Source organism: Chiloscyllium punctatum, chromosome 10 (assembly GCF_047496795.1).
Source record: "Chiloscyllium punctatum isolate Juve2018m chromosome 10, sChiPun1.3, whole genome shotgun sequence".
NCBI lineage: Eukaryota > Metazoa > Chordata > Chondrichthyes > Orectolobiformes > Hemiscylliidae > Chiloscyllium > Chiloscyllium punctatum.
The window spans coordinates 117521498-117537564 of NC_092748.1; the positions used below are offsets into that span (position 1 = coordinate 117521498).

Consider the following 16067-nt stretch of genomic DNA (forward strand, 5'->3'; position numbering starts at 1 on the left):
TCAGGAACTGCATTATCATCTAAAAACTCTTAAAAGTGGCAGAGCAATCTTCTTTTAGAATCTATACTGTCCCATCAACCAATGTCAAGGTGGATGCAACACATGTTGGGAACACATAAAGGACCATGAATCTGTTTTTGCCCAAGGTGCTTCAATACCAAATGTGGAAAGGAAGATTTTCCTGTGGTAATCTAACATATAACATTTCTTAGACCAGGTGCCCTCAGTCTTACTGAGCCAGGTTGACAATCATAGGTTTTGAGCTGCAGTAGATGGCATGAGCCAGGAAAGGCATTGCTATCCATTTAGTCACACTCAGCTTACCCAGTTTCTTCCTGCTCAGCACTACATCAGCAACAATTTAGATAGTTTAAAAGAAGAATTTATTAATTGATTAGGACACTTACTTAGATACAGAGCCATGCAAACAAAGACAATGAGACCAAACCAGGCGTTGAAGTTTGTGGTGAAGTAAACAATGCCGATGATGATGTCAGCAATCGTCGGTAAGATGCTGAAAACAATGTAGCTGCAAAATAAAGTTATCTTAGTCACTGAGTGAAGGACAATTGCATTCAATCAACTTTAAGTTTTTGAGTACAGACTTTTCTTACAGCTTATAAAACTTTGAGGAGCTATATTATTGAACATATGAACCTCTGCTTCTTTTGTAATCAAATTTTTTAAAAAATTATTTCACGTGATGACGGCACTTCTGGCAATACTAGCATTGATTGTCCATTCCACACTGCCCTCTGGAAGGTGGTAATAAGCCATCTTATTGATTATTAACTCAGTGGATTAACAGTTCATTTACCAGTCAACAATATCTCTGTGCTTTCAAATGATGTACCTGAAGGGCAGCATATAGATGAGAAATGGGAGAGGGATAAGGTTAGGTCATTGAGAAACACAATTTGGGAGTGGTTTAGGAGTAGGAAGAGAAAGCATTGCAGGTGATTAGATCATGAACAACAGTTCTATCATGATCCTCAAATATAAAATGGTGTTAAGAATCTTTCCTTACTCTTTGAAGCTGCAGTGGAATTTTCCTGTTGAATTTATGTTGTACACTCTCAATAAGTTGAATATACATTCCTTCGTAGGAACACTGAAACTGCACACAAAACTAACCATGGACTAATCTGTGCTGAATTCAAGTGTCTGGAATAGTCACGGATTCCCAATTTCAAGAGTTCAAGTCTAGATTCTGGATTGTTATGCTTACAACCAGCATAGCTATTCCAGATCAAGGGCTTTTGCCCGAAATGTCGATTTTCCTACTCCTCGGATGCTGTGTTTTTCCAGCACCACTCTGATTTCCAGCATCTGCAGTCCTCACTTTTGCCTACCCTAAGCCATACCGTATGGATTGTTTGAACTTCATAAAACCATCTCAATCCACAGTATTAATCCTCATCCCATCCACACACGGGCTGGAAAATAGATAGATATGGACACTATTTCATGTTGTGGCCCAACACATGCTAATTCTTCCGTTATTTCAAACTATCCTTCAAAAATGCAGCATGAAGACATCAACAACCAATGTCTTGTTATAAATTCATCATTATCCTCTTTGTTACTGTCCTCTACAATTTGTTTATAAAATCCAAAGCACTAGTGGGCTTTTGAAAAATCTATCAGCACTCAGACTTCAGATTGTTAAGTATTCACAGTTTTTATCTTCCCTATTATCTATAACCTGTCGTCTTTTCATGGAGTGTGCATTTTCATTTTAAAACTTTTTTCTCAAGCCAAATTCTCAACTATTATATGAAAGTGCATCCAACATCTGTTGTCACATCTCCCAGAAATATTGTAAAGTAAGTCACATGCAATGGATTATGCTGTGCTGTGATTCTTGAGTGGTGAAATGCACTCATTTTTACAAAATAAGATCTCAGAAACAGCAATGAAGTTATTAACTAGTTAATACATTTTTCGTGGCATTAGCCGTGGGGGAATACTTGTTTAGATTCTTGGTTGATGTGGTATTTACGGATTTTCAAAAGTTGTTTGAAGTAATGCCTTGTGGGACGCACGGTGGCACAGTGGTTAGTACTGCTGCCTCAAAGTGCCAGAGACCCGGGTTCAATTCCTGCTTCAGGTGACTGACTGTGTGGACTTTGCACATTCTCCCAGTGTCTGCGTTGGTTTCCTCCGGGTGCTCCGGTTTCCTCCCACAGCCTAAAGATGTGCAGGTTAGGGGAATTGGACATGCTAAATTGCTCGTAATGTTAGGTGCAGAGGGGAATGGGTCTGGGTGGGTGCGCTTCGGCGGGTCGGTGTGGACTTGTTGGGCTGAAGGGCCTGTTTCCACACTAAGTAATGTAAAAAACACTTGCCAGGAAAGTGGAAGCCATGGGATAAAAGGGATAGCAGCGGCATAGATACAAAGCTGATTGAGTAACATGGAAAAGGAATGGTGAAAATTGTTTTATAGGCTGGAAGGTGACCTATTACAGTGTCTTCAGGAGTAAGTTCTACAGCCACTGTTTGTTGCTGAAAATACATCAATTATAGATAATGTATCACTTAAAATTCTGTTTCTCAATAGATGTTCCCTAGGAAAGTGACAGACTTTCCAAATGCCAGGATTTCTGTCTGCCTGAACATTTACCACGACTTTGCAGCTGCCTGAAATGCGGCTTTGTCGACAGGAAATTCAGTGGTCATGAAAAGACATCGCATCTCATCTCATCATGAATACTGAAATAACCTTGTATACTAACAGAAATGCTATCATGTTGCCAAGGGGAAAGAGGGTAGGGGAAGCCATTTTCAAGATCAGGTTACAGGCCTCCCTACAAATGTATGAATATCACAGACAGTAGAAGTACTATCGGGTCAACAGAGAGAAAAGGCTGCTGAATTTTATGAACAAATAGATGAAGGAGCAAGGTGAAGAAACACATCCTGCAGGCTACAACTGACTTATGATATATGTTCTCGAATTATTTAAGAGTGAAGGAGAATCAACTAAACAGGATTTCCTGCTGGTGGAGGATTTAAGAAATTCTCCAGACGCTGAAGAAAGATCTGGAAACATCACTTGAAATTACTCTTTGGTGAAACCAAAACATACTGAAAGGTTGGAGCAAGTGAACTGTTTACTAGAAGGACTGTGATTCTGTGAAGAGTGCAATTCGTAAAGAATATTAAAAAAAACATGTGCCTCTCTGTTGTTGGGTACAAATACAAAATAACGTTTAGTCAACCATGCTTTTAGGAATTTGTTATCTTTTTTTATAATGTGAAATTATAATGTGTCATTCTTTCAGCCAAGACCTGGAAGCTTGAAATTTCTTTTAAAAATAGAAAAACATCTCTATGACAACCCTAACTAAATTGAAATGCAATTCTAAAGGGAGTGCAGGAAGAGAGGGATCTGGGGTACATGTGCACACATTGTCGAAGGTAACAGGGGATGTTGAAAAGTCATCAAACACGTACACAAGACCTTGGGTTTTTATTTATAGACGTTCAAAATACAATAGGAACAGGTAATAAATGCTGGCCAGCCAATGATACTCATGTCCCATGAGTAACTTTTTAAAAAGCAAGGTCAGTTTGACCATACACTGGTTTAGCTCCAGCTGGTGTGGTGTCCAACTCTGGGCACCAGATGTTTGGATGTGAAGGATTTAAGAGAGGATGCAAAAAAAAATGACAAGAATGGTTCCAGACATTAGAAGACATGAATTACACAGTTAGATTGCAGAAATTGAGGTTGATCTCCTTTCAGGAGATTGAACAAATCATTGATACAAACATTCAAAAACATGAGGGGCCCACAGAGTGTACACAGGAAGAAACAATTCCTGTTGATGGATGGGTCAAGAACCAGGAGGGAGGTATGTAAAGCACGATTGGTAGAAAATGAAACAATAAGAAAGGATTCTTCAGGAAAAAAAGGTTTTTGTAATCAGGAAGTTGTTAGAAGGAAAAAGAAACTTGCAGCGTTACAGGAAACTGGAAAGCAAATACCATTGGCTAAACTGTCCTGCAGAGAGGCTGTATGGCATGGCAGGCCTAATTTTCTCTTTTTTATGCTGTAATCAATCTATGCTTGAGCTTTCATCCAAACGATGACTGTTCTGATACTATAGCGCACACATACATGCCTGCTAAAAGTATGGTACTGAAGAAGTGCTACACTTCTAGAGACACTGTTGTTTGGATAAAACCAAGGCCCTGTCTTCCTTCTCAGGGTACATGTAAAATCCCATGGCACAACATTAAAGAAGAGTAGATGAGTTCTTCCTAGAGCCCAGGCGAATACTCATCCCTCAGCCACTTCTTAAAAACAGATCATCAGATTAATATCACATTGTAGTTTATGGGATCTTGCTGTGCATATCCAATAAAGTAGGTCATCGGCTGGAAAATGCTATGGAACATTCTGAAGTTGTACGAGATGCATTCTTTCTTTACTCCACTAGAATGTCAGACGAGATTAAGGAGTGTCATTGTAATAACTGAAGGACAGATCATAATTCTCCACTGAAGAAAATTAAAAATGGCACCAAGCAAGCAAAATCCATTAAATGTGTTAAACAAAAATGCTATTTTTAATTATCACAAATACCTCAGCAAGGAGTTGATGCTGCTGGTGCCACGGTCCACACTTCGTAGGACTTCCCCAGTCTTCCTGCCTAGGTGCCAGCGAAGTGAAAGGGCATGCAGGTGAGCAAAGAGACCAGTCTGTACCTGACGGTTGGTATATTGCTGGACTCTGATCCATAAGAAGGAGCGCATGTTGCTTATGAAACCTGAAGCACCTGAACAGAAAGAAATTGTACTCATCTACAAACTCTGGACTTGGTAGTACCTTCTCTTTACAGGATGTTGTGAAATTTGGTACGGTTCAGAAAAGGTTTACAAGGATGTTGCCAGGGCTGGAGGATTTGAGCTATAGGGAGAGGCTGAACAGGCTGGGGCTGTTTACCCTGGAGCATCAGAGGCTTAGGGGTGACCTTATAGAGGGTTAAAAAATCATGAGGGGCATGGATAGAATAAAGTCTTTTCCCTGGGGTCGGGGAGTCCAGAACTAGAGGGCATAGCTTTAGGGTGAGAGGGGAAAGATATAAAAGAGACCCAAGGGACAACTTTTTCACGCAGAGGGTGGTACGTGTATGGAATGAGCTGCCAGAAGGTGTGGTGGAGGCTGGTACAATTGCAACATTTAAGAGGCATTTGGATGGGTATATGAATAGGAAGGGCTTGGAGGGATGTGGGTCGGGTGCTGACAGGTGAGACTAGATTGGGTTAGGATATCTGGTTGCCGTTGACGATTGGAATAAAGGGTCTGTTTCCGTGCTGTACATCTCTATGACAAAGCTGCTGGGAAGCTAAATGTATAAAAGCAATGTATTTCCTTATTACCAAAAAAAATCCCAAAATACTTGACAGCCAATGGAATAATTTGATGTGTAGTTGCTGGTATAATGTCAGAAATGTAAACCTTAGGCCATAATTTAGGCTGACTCACACAGTTAGCACCGAGGCCATCCTCCACTGTCAACAGGGGCTATCTTATGGATGAAATACTAAACTGAGAGTGCACCAGTCCCATTGGGCACGATCATGAAGTTTCTCCTTGTTCCCTGGGCATTATTTGTCAACTAATGTCAAAGTACCAGATCACATAGTTATTACAGATTGTTAATAGGAAACCTGCTGCAGGTTTCATACATTCTAATGGTCAATGTAACTCAAATCAATTTCATTGGCTGTAAAGTATTTGGGTTATCCTTTGGTAGTGAAAGGGAGTATAGAGATAGAAATCTCTTAATAAAATGTTCCCAAGGCCTTGTCCTGCTCTCATTCTCCAAAGTGCACAAAAAAGCTTTCATCAGAAACTGGAACAGATCATCAAGGTCAGAGGAGAGGGAGTGGGAATATTAGAGTCCTCATTAAGGCGGGGGGTAGGAGTGGAAACAAACAACTCTTTCATTTCTTAGCCTCACTGCAAGAGTTGTTTGACTACAATAGAAAATTGACAGCCCCTGAACTGTACATCACAAGAGTCCAATTCTAGATGAGATCGCTATCATGGAACTTATATCTGGAATCTTTTAACCATGGTTGATTTCAGAGTATGACTAGTATCCTTTCAAACCAGTAATACAAATGGGTGACATTGCTATCAAACACCTAAACATTCAAAAAGAAGGGACAACTGACATCAGAAAGGGGTTGACTGAATGTCTGTTCCACGTCTGCCCACAAACGCTCAATTAACTGACCGAGTTCAGCACTTGGTTAATCAGGAAGGGTGACCTTGCCCTGTCTAAGTCATTGGGAGTCCAGCTGACATCAGCTTGCTACCATTCCAATTCTGTGGAACAGCCGAAACTGTTTGTCAATGCAGAGTGACTGATCTGGATGAATGCTTTTCTACATGAATTCTGGAGAAGTGAGTGCAATTGGCAACACTTGCACTTCTTTTCATCCCGAGCTACAACTGAAAAATTGTAGGCTGCCTGATTAAACTTGTAATGATTCCATTCAACTAAGTGACTTACCAGGGCAGTTAAAAGTCAATCGTACTGGTACAGATGTTTTTCCAGGGTAGGCCAGTCCAAAACTAGAAGGCATAGGTTTAAACTGAGAGGGAAAAGACATAGAAGCAGCAACATTTTCACGCAGAGGCTGCTGTATGTGGGGAATGAGCTGCCAGAGGAAGTGTTAGAGGCTGGTACAATTACAACATTTAGTGTAGTTGAGCAGAGAGATCTTGGTGCCCATGTACATAGATCCCTGAAAGTTGCCACCCAGGTTGATAGGGTTGTTAAGAAGGCATATGGTGTATTAGTGTTTATCGGTAGAGGGACTCAGTTTCGGAACCACGAGGTTGTGCTACAGCTGTACGAAACTCTGGTGCTGCCACACTTGGAGTATTGTGTACAGTTCTGGTCACCGCATTATCAGAAGGATGTGGAAGCTTTGGAAAGGGTTCAGAGGAGATTTACTGGTATATTGCCTGCTATGGAGGGAAGGTCTTATGAGGAAAGGCTGAGGGACTCAGAGTCATAGAGATGTATAGCATGGTAACAGACCCTTCGGTCCAACTCATCCATGCTGACCAGCTATCCCAAACCAATCTAGTCCCATCTGCCAGCACTTGGTCCATATCCCCCCAAACCCTTCCGATTCATATACCCATCCAGATGCTTCTTAAATGTTGCAATCGTACTAGCCTCCACCACTTCCTCTGGCAGCTCATTCCATATGTGAAAAAGCTGCCCTGTAGGTTTCTTTTATATCTTTCCCCTCTCGCCCTAAACTTATGCCCCCTAGTTCTGGACTCCCCGACCCCAGTGAAGAGACTTTGTCTATTTATCCTATCCATGCCCCTCATTATTTTATAAACCTCTATAAGGTCACCCCTCAGCCGCCGATGCTCCAGGGAAAACAGCACCAGCTAATTCAACCACTCCCAAGAGCTCAAATCGTCCAATCCTGGCAACATCCTTGTAAATCTTTTCTGAACCCTTTCTAGTTTCACAATATCCTAGTGATAGGAAGGAGACCAGAATTGCACACAATATTCTAACAGTGGCCTAACCAATGTCCTGTACAGCCGCAACACGATCTCCCAACCCCTACACTCAATACTGACCAATAAAGGAAAGCATATAAACACCTTCTTCACTATCCTACCTACCTATGACTCCTTTCAGGGAGCTATGAACCTGCACTCCAAGGTCTCTCTGTTCAGCAACACTCACCAGGACCTTACCATTAAGTGTATAAGTCCTGCTAAGATTTGCTTTCCCAAAATGCAGCACCTCGCATTTATCTAATTTAAACTCCATCTGCCACTTCTCAGCCCATTGGCCCATCTGGTCAAGATCCCATTGTAATCTGAGGTAACCCTCTTCGCTGTCCACTACACCTCCAATTTTGGTGTCATCTGCAAACTTACTAACTATACCTCTTATGCTCGCATCCAAATCATTTATATAAATGAAGAAAAGTAGTGGACCCAGCACTGATCCTTGTGACAGTCCATTGGTCACAGGCCTCCAGTCAGAAAAACAACCCTCCATCACCCTCTGTCTTCTACCTTTGAGCCAGTTCTATATCCAAATGGGTCGAGGCGGTTTTCATGAGAGAGAAGACATTTGACAGGTGACTTAATTGAGAAATAGAAGATAATCAGAGGGTTAGATAGGGTGGACAGTGAGAGCCTTTTTCCTCGGATGGTGATGGCTAGCACGAGAGGACATAGCTATAAATTGAGGGGTGATAGATATAGGACAGATTTCAGAGGTGGGTTCTTTACTCAGAGAGTAGTAAGGGTGTGGAACCCACTGCCTGCAACAGTAGTAGACTCGCCATCTTTAAGGGCATTTAAATGGTCATTGGATAAACATATGGATGATAATGGAAAAGTGTAGAATAGATGGACTTCAAGTTGGTTTCACAGGTCGGCGCAACATCGAGGGCCAAAGGGCCTGTACTGCACTGTAATGTTCTATGTTCTGTGTTCAAAGCAAATCAACTAACATCAGGTATGTGGTTTACATGGATCTCTTACCTGCACCACCTCCCTGAAGGAATTTGAGGATTACATATATGCAGACAGTCAATGCCAGTGTCTTCCAGGGGGCTCCTCCACTCAGTTCGTTTACTGTACAACAAAATAAAGCATCCATTAGTGAAGTAAGTTCAAAGAAATGCTTTAGCTCAGGTAATCCAATTTACTATCAAGGACATGCCAATTAGAACTTGGAAAGTGAGAGATAAAGTACCTTATTTATTAAAGATATGATTACAACATTAGGGAAAGAAATCAGAAACTTGTAGTACAGAACCAAGGAATGATAGTAGCTTTAAAACTACTGGGAGCTGCCTCTAGGTGTCTCAGTATCAGCACTATGTGGAACGTAATAATTTGGTAAGAAACATTTGCAGCAAAAAACTTAATTCTTTTGCTGAAAAAATTTAAATTTAGCACTTTGGGAAGAACAGCATAGCTTAACTTAGAACTACTTGAGAACTACTTCAAGATACAGGGCTAATCTTTGCCAATTTAGCAGAGAGTCAATTTTGAAGAATTGCCCTAAAATCCCTACCAACTTTTCTTGTTCAATTTTATGCTACCCACCTCATTATTTATGCATCACACCCTTCACAGAATTGTTCTCATGTTATCTGGAGCTCAGCATTGACAAAATGCTGACTGGTATTAAGGCCTCTTGGTGTGATATTTACACCATGTGCATCACATCAAACACTGCCAGCCTGCTCTAAACTAACCATTTTGGTCAGTATGGCAGTGAACTTCTGTGCTCTGCAACAGTAAGTGTCACCATCTTATCTCTGCCACCTGCACCTCTGACTATACCACTGCAGCCACCTGCCAACCAAGGCACATGATCTAGCACTCTCAGTATCGCACATGGCATCTTTCCTTAATCATTCTCCCTCACTCTATTCTCCCCAAACGACTAAGCCTCCCTGGTCTCTGCACTTCCTACTCACTCACTTGGGCTACCTCACTAACTTTCCTAATTGACGACAGACCAACCCCACGATAGGGCAAAGTCCCCCTTGACTGTTATTTGCTGCCTAACATGACAAGACCGTCTAGGCTGTTGCTTTCTTGATGCTCACTCAATGGGATGGCTCACATTAAAGCACCTGTGTGTTGTCCTTAGTGTAGACAGATAGCCAAAGATGCATTCGGTTATTGAGTCATAGAGTTATGCAGTAAGGAAGCATTGCCTTCAGTACAACTCGTCCATGCCAACAGACATCCCAATCTGACCTAGACCTGTTAGCCAGCATTTGGCCCATATCCCTCTAAACCTTTCCTTTCATATATTTATCCAGATGCCTTTTTAATGTTGTAATTGTATCCACCTCCACCACCTCCTCTGAGAGCTCATTCCAGACACATACCACCCTCTGCCTGAAAACGTTAAACCTTCTGATCTGAAGGGGGGGGGGTCACTGGACCCGAAACGTTGACTCTGATTTCTCTCCACCGATGCTGCGAGACCTGCTGAGTTTTCAAACAATTTCTGTTTATGTTTCTGATTTCAAGCATTTGCAATTCTTTTGGGTTTGTTTTTGAAAATCTATATCCTAGCCATGCATGTTGGAGAAGCTTGAACACACGCACAGAATCAAGAATAGTTTCTCTCTTGCTGTTATTAGACTGTTGAATGGACCTTTCTAATTTCAAATCTAATGTTGACCTTGTTTTCGTGCACCTCCTGTGCAGTCGTAAATTTGTGCGCGTTGATTTGTCTAAACACACTATGATCTGTATGTCCTTGTTTGTTATGATCCACCTGTACTGCTCGCAAAACAAAAAACTTTTCATTTTACTTAGGTACATGTGACAAGAATAAATCAAATCAAGCTAAAGAGATGCTTTCACTTGGAGTGCTAGAAGTTAGTGGGTGGCACAGTGGCTCGGTGGTTAGCACTGCTGCCTCACAGTGCCAAGGACCTGGGTACAATTCTCGCCTCAGGCAACTGTCTGTGTGGAGTTTGCACATTCTCCCCATGTCTGCATGGGTTTCCTCCCACAGTCCAAAAATGTGCAGGTTCGGCGAATTGGTCATGGTAAATTGCCCATAGTGTTAGGTGTAGGGGAATGGGTCAGTGTGGACTTGTTGGGCCGAAGGGCCTGTTTCCATGCTGTCGGGAATCTGAAAATAAAATCCGAATAGCTAGCCAGAAAAAAAATAGGATAATAAAAAAAAGGGACTCTCTCACCTTGAATGCCAAATTTAGTAATGACTGAAATCAATTATTCAATTCCCAATATCAGCAGCACCAGTATCTTCCATTGCAAAGCCTGCAACAATCAACTATCCACTCTTTATAAGCAATTCAGAGACTGACCCAAACATCATTGCTTAAAGTTTTATTGTTTTGGACTCACCTCTTACCTTTAGTCTGTGTGTGTTGTGTTATAACAATTTCTGTGTTTAGTAATTAATAAACTCACTCTTTGTTATCTCAAGAAAGCTTGGTTAGAATGGTTCCTTTTTAAAGCAGTTCATATAGGGCCTCAGAGAAAAACATCCACAAGGGAAGCAATTAGTTTCTAGATTCATCTTGTTGAGTTGGGGGTACAGCAGCACCTGTAAAAAGACAGGTGTCAGTTCATCCCTTATCATCCAGGAGTTTAATATTTGGAGTATCCCGCCTGAAACCATAACTAATTGGGGAACCTCTGGAGAGAACAATGGTCACTAAGATTCTAGATTTTATAAGGCTACCTTTAAAGAGATGGAACAGAGAAGTGGTCAAATGAGTTATCAGGTTAAAACACAGAAAACACGCTAGGAAATATTTGAAAGCAACTAAGTTAACAACTTTGGAGCGAGAGCTTTAACAATCAAATAACACAATTATGATTAATAAAAGGTGTGAGAGATATAACTAAACAAAAATGGACAACGTAGATGGAAGGGACTGGGGCAGAAACAAAAGAACAGGAAAGAAAAATTTTAAAATTTGAGGAATAAGAATAGTATCATTAGGATATTTTGCAAACTATATTTTGAATGGGAAGGGTAATTCAAGGTAAGGTGGCCTCTTTAAAAACAGAGGCAGGTAACGTTCCAAGGTAAAAGAAGGAAATGGCAGACTTGTTGAATACTCACTTGATATCAATCTTCAGAGTAGACGAAGAGGATAAATGCCTAACATTCCAAGGAAACTCAATCACAGTTCAAGGATTATAACTCACTAAAGTTAACATAAGCAAGGAAGCAGAACTGTAGAAAACTAATGGCAGCTAAGGCTGACAAACCTCCAGGCCATGATAGTTTCCCAGGGCTTTAAAGGACTTACTAATTCAAAATTTGTGAGAAGATTCGTAGCATGGGTGCTCGTTGTGGTTGTGTTCGCCGAGCTGGGAATTTGTGTTGCAGACGTTTTGTCCCCTGTCTAGGTGACATCCTCAGTGCTTGGGAGCCTCCTGTGAAGCGTTTCCGTGATCTTTCCTCCGGCATTTGTAGTGGTTTGTATCTGTCACTTCCGGTTGTCAGTTCCAGCGGCCGGGATATTGGGTCCAGATTGATGTGCTTATTGATTGAATCTGCGGATGAGTGCCATACCTCTAGGAATTCCCTGGCTGTTCTCTGTTTGGCTTGTCCTATAATAGTAGAGTTGTCCCAGTCGAATTCATGTTGCTTGTCATCTGCATGTGTGGCTACTAAGGATAGCTGTTGGTTTGTGTGCTCTTATGAGTCATAGTGGTCGCAGTAGTCTGGCTGTCAGTTCAGAAAGGCTCTTGATGTATGGTAGTGTGGCCATACATAGTGTGGTAACAGCCACTCTCCGATAACAACTCACCAGAACGAAGGACCCGATGCCCAGCATGAGCAAAGCCAATGTCGTGTACAAAATCCCATGCAAGTACTGCACAAAACACTACATAGGACAAACAGGAAGACAGCTAATGATCCGCATCCATGAACACCAATTAGCCACGAAACGACACGACGCAAATGACAAGCAACATGAATTCGACTAGGACAACACTACTATTATAGGACAAGCCAAACAGAGAACAGCTAGGAAATTCCTAGAGGTATGGCACTCATCCACAGATTCAATCAATAAGCACATCGACCTGGACCCAATATCCAGGCCACTGCAACGGACAGCTGGAACTGACAACCGGAGGCGACAGATTCAAGCCGCTACAAATGCCGGAGGAAAGATCATGGAAGTGCTTCACAGGAGGCTCCCAAGCACTGAGGGTGTCACCTAGACAGGGGACGAAACGTCTGCAACACAAATTCCCAGCTCGGCGAACAGGACTTACTAATTTTTATGCATGCACCATAGAAAGCATCCTATCCAAATGTATCACAGCTTGGCATGGCAACTGTTCTTCCTAAGGCACAAGAAACAGCAGTGTTATGAACACAGACTAATTTGTCATGCAAACCAGCCTTCCATCCGTTGACTCCATCTACACTTCCCATTGCCTTGGGAAAGCAACCAACACAATCAAAGCCCATTCCCAGCCCGGTTTTAATCTCTTCAACCCTGTTCCATTGGGCAGAAGATATAAAAATTCGAATATACATATGAATAAATTCAAGAACACTTCTTCCCAACTGATATAGAGTCAGAGGTGTACAGCACGGAAACAGACCTTTTCGGTTCAACCCGTCCATGCCAACCAGATACCCCAACCCAATCTAGTCCCACCTGCCAACACCCGGCCCATATCCCTCCAAACCCTTCTTATTCATATACCCATCCAAATGCCTTTTAAATGTTGCAATTGTACCAGCCTCCACCACATCTTCTGGCAGCTCATTCCATACACGTACCACCCTCTGCGTGAAAATGTTGCCCCTTAGGTCTCTTTTGTATCTTTCCCCTCTCACCCTAAACCTACGTCCTCTAGTTCTGGACTCCCCGACCCCAGGGAAAAGACCTTGTCTATTTATCCTATCCATGCCCCTCATAATTTTGTGAACCTCTATAAGGTCACTAGAATGGGTTGGGGTATCTGGTTGACATGGATGGGTTGGATCGAAGGGTCTGTTTCCGTGCTGTACAACTCTATGATTCTATGCACAATATAAGACGGTCCAAATATGCCAATAATAAACATTGGCAGTAATGTAGACAAAATTACAAAATGACGTACGTCAATTAGCTGAGCGGATGAAACTCTGTTCCAGGAAGGGCCACTCGACCCGAAATGTTAGCTCTGATTTCTCTCCACAGATGTTGCCAGACCTGCTGAGCTTTTCCGGCAATTTCTGTTTTTGTTGTGGATGAAACTATGATTTGGTCATTGCATTTTAATGTAAGCATTATTTTGGATCATAATAAATCAGAATATTTTAAAATTGTGAAAATCTAGGAAATGTAGTCCAGAGCAGCAGGGATCAAAACTTTCCTAATGTTTTTTCTTATATTTGCCTCAAACCTATTCAATTCTAACTTCTTTCAGTTCAGATGAAAAATTAAAGAAAAGTGAACTTAATTCCTTTATGCTTTTTCTCCTCTATGCTACCTGCTACGGTTTTTCTGCAGCATTTGCTTTGGTAGGATGAACGTTTTCATCCTAAAATGCTGTCATTTTGTAATTGCTGTGTTAATGTTTAGGATTCTTGCCAGTAATTCAAAACAATTATATCTTTGGCAGAATCCAATCTCACCTGAACCAATATCAAGCAAGCAGCTTCATCTTCCACTCTCCTGTTACTGAGACTGCTAATAATATCAGCATCAGGGCCATGCAGAAGCACTCATGAGTTTGTTGAACTATTACACCACCCTCCCCAACCCCAATTTCTGAACCACCATCGGAGCCTCAGCCAGTCCTTTTGAACTTAATTCCATTCTCTAAAGTCACTGCTGCCTTTTCAGTGCAGACGTAGATTGAAAAACAAAAAGCAGAAACACGTCCCATGTCAGTCTCCTGTTCTCCACCATCTCTTTTTGGCAATCGTTTATACAAACAGACAAAAGGAGCCTTGTCTCAGCCAGTAAACCGGCTTGGCATTGCCTTTGTTAAAGGAGCACTACCCTTCATCTCAGCTGGTGAGAAAACTGACCTTGCCCCCTCATTCCACAAACCCCCCCAAAAAAAAGGTTGGTGAACATTCAAAAGATGGCATTTAACTCTTCCTCTTTAATGTGGTGCCAACACATTTCTCGTTAGGAGGATCGCACAGGCTCTTTTGATATCCTTCAAAACTAGTTCAAGGAACAAGGAGGGAGAAAGAGAGCAAGCAGCAAGGATTTTGTTAAAAAGGCATTTTGATGACTTTGAAAAAACAGAAAAAGCAAAGAAAAGGTCAAATTTCTTTTGAATCCAGAGTCAGAGCGACTGTTACTCCAAGCACAATGAGAGATCCCACGACCAAAGCATTCAATGTCCCAATAACTGGATGGGGATGTCAATATGATTAACATTCATATGAAAAAGCAACAAGTCACTTTCCAGGTCAGCTTTCAGAAAGTTACTCGAACTAGCTTTCACACTGTCAATAATGTCTTCATTCACTTATCTTCTTCAACAAACTTCAAAGAAACCTGCTGGCTCAATGTAGTCCTGATACGTTCCTATCTTTGAGGACCAATTCAGTTGGGAGAGAGATGGAAAATTAGAAAATGGTGTGATGGTGCCAGGGGCTGCTATCGATAACTCTGGACTGTTAACCTGGGCCAATCAAGGATCTCATTCTCAATAAGATCCATCTCATCAACCCCCTTCCAAACACGACAGCAAGGTTCACTACTTCAGTGGAATAACTCCAAAGTGGGGACCACACTGCACATGCAAGTCCTGGCGGCATAAATAAATTGGTCAATCAAATCTGTTCTTCCAATCAACTTCAACTCCATTTTTTCCACTTTATTCTCCATAACCCTAGACCGCCACACAAATTAAAATCTATTTATCTCTCCCCTAAATATACTTAATAACACAGCCACTACAGTACAAATTCCATGGATTCACCACCCTCAGAGATTACCTCCTCATCTCGGATTTAGACAATAGACAATAGACAATAGATGCAGGAGTAGGCCACTCAGCCCTTCAAGCCTGCACCGCCATTCAATATGATCATGGCTGATCATTCCCAATCAGTATCCTGTTCCTGCCTTATCTCCATAACCCTTGACTCCACTATCTTTGGGAGCTCTATCCAATTCTTTCTTAAATGAATCCAGAGACTGGGCCTCCACTGCCCTCTGGGGCAGAGCATTCCAGACAGCCACCACTCTCTGGGTGAAGAAGTTTCTCCTCATCTCCGTCCTAAATGGTCTACCCCGTATTTTTAAGTTGTGTCCTCTGGTTCGGCACTCCCCCATCAGCGGAAATATGTTTCCTCCTGCCAGAATGTCCCATCCTTTCATAATCCTATACGTTTCAATCAGATCCCCTCTCAGTCTTCTAAACTCAAGGGTATACAAGCCCAGTTGTTTCAGTCTTTCCGTGTAAGGCAATCCTGCCATTCCAGGAATTGACCTCGTGAACCTAAGCTGCATTCCCTCAATAGCCAGAATGTCTTTCCTCAAATTTGGAGACCAGAACTGTACACAGTACTCCAGGT

General features: G+C 41.9%; 1 protein-coding gene across 3 annotated transcripts in view; it reads right to left on the reverse strand.

Moving 5' to 3' along the window:
• The window catches only part of LOC140482489 (ATP-binding cassette sub-family B member 6-like), a 245549-nt gene that overhangs the window by 147477 nt on the left and 82005 nt on the right, over positions 1-16067 (reverse strand). For all 3 annotated transcript variants that reach the window (XM_072580030.1, XM_072580032.1, XM_072580031.1), the window contains 3 exons: positions 8549-8641; positions 4592-4784; positions 408-529 (listed from right to left, as the gene is read on the reverse strand). In XM_072580030.1, the coding sequence (XP_072436131.1) occupies positions 408-529; positions 4592-4784; positions 8549-8641 (408 nt within the window). The remainder of the gene's footprint in view (positions 1-407; positions 530-4591; positions 4785-8548; positions 8642-16067) is intronic.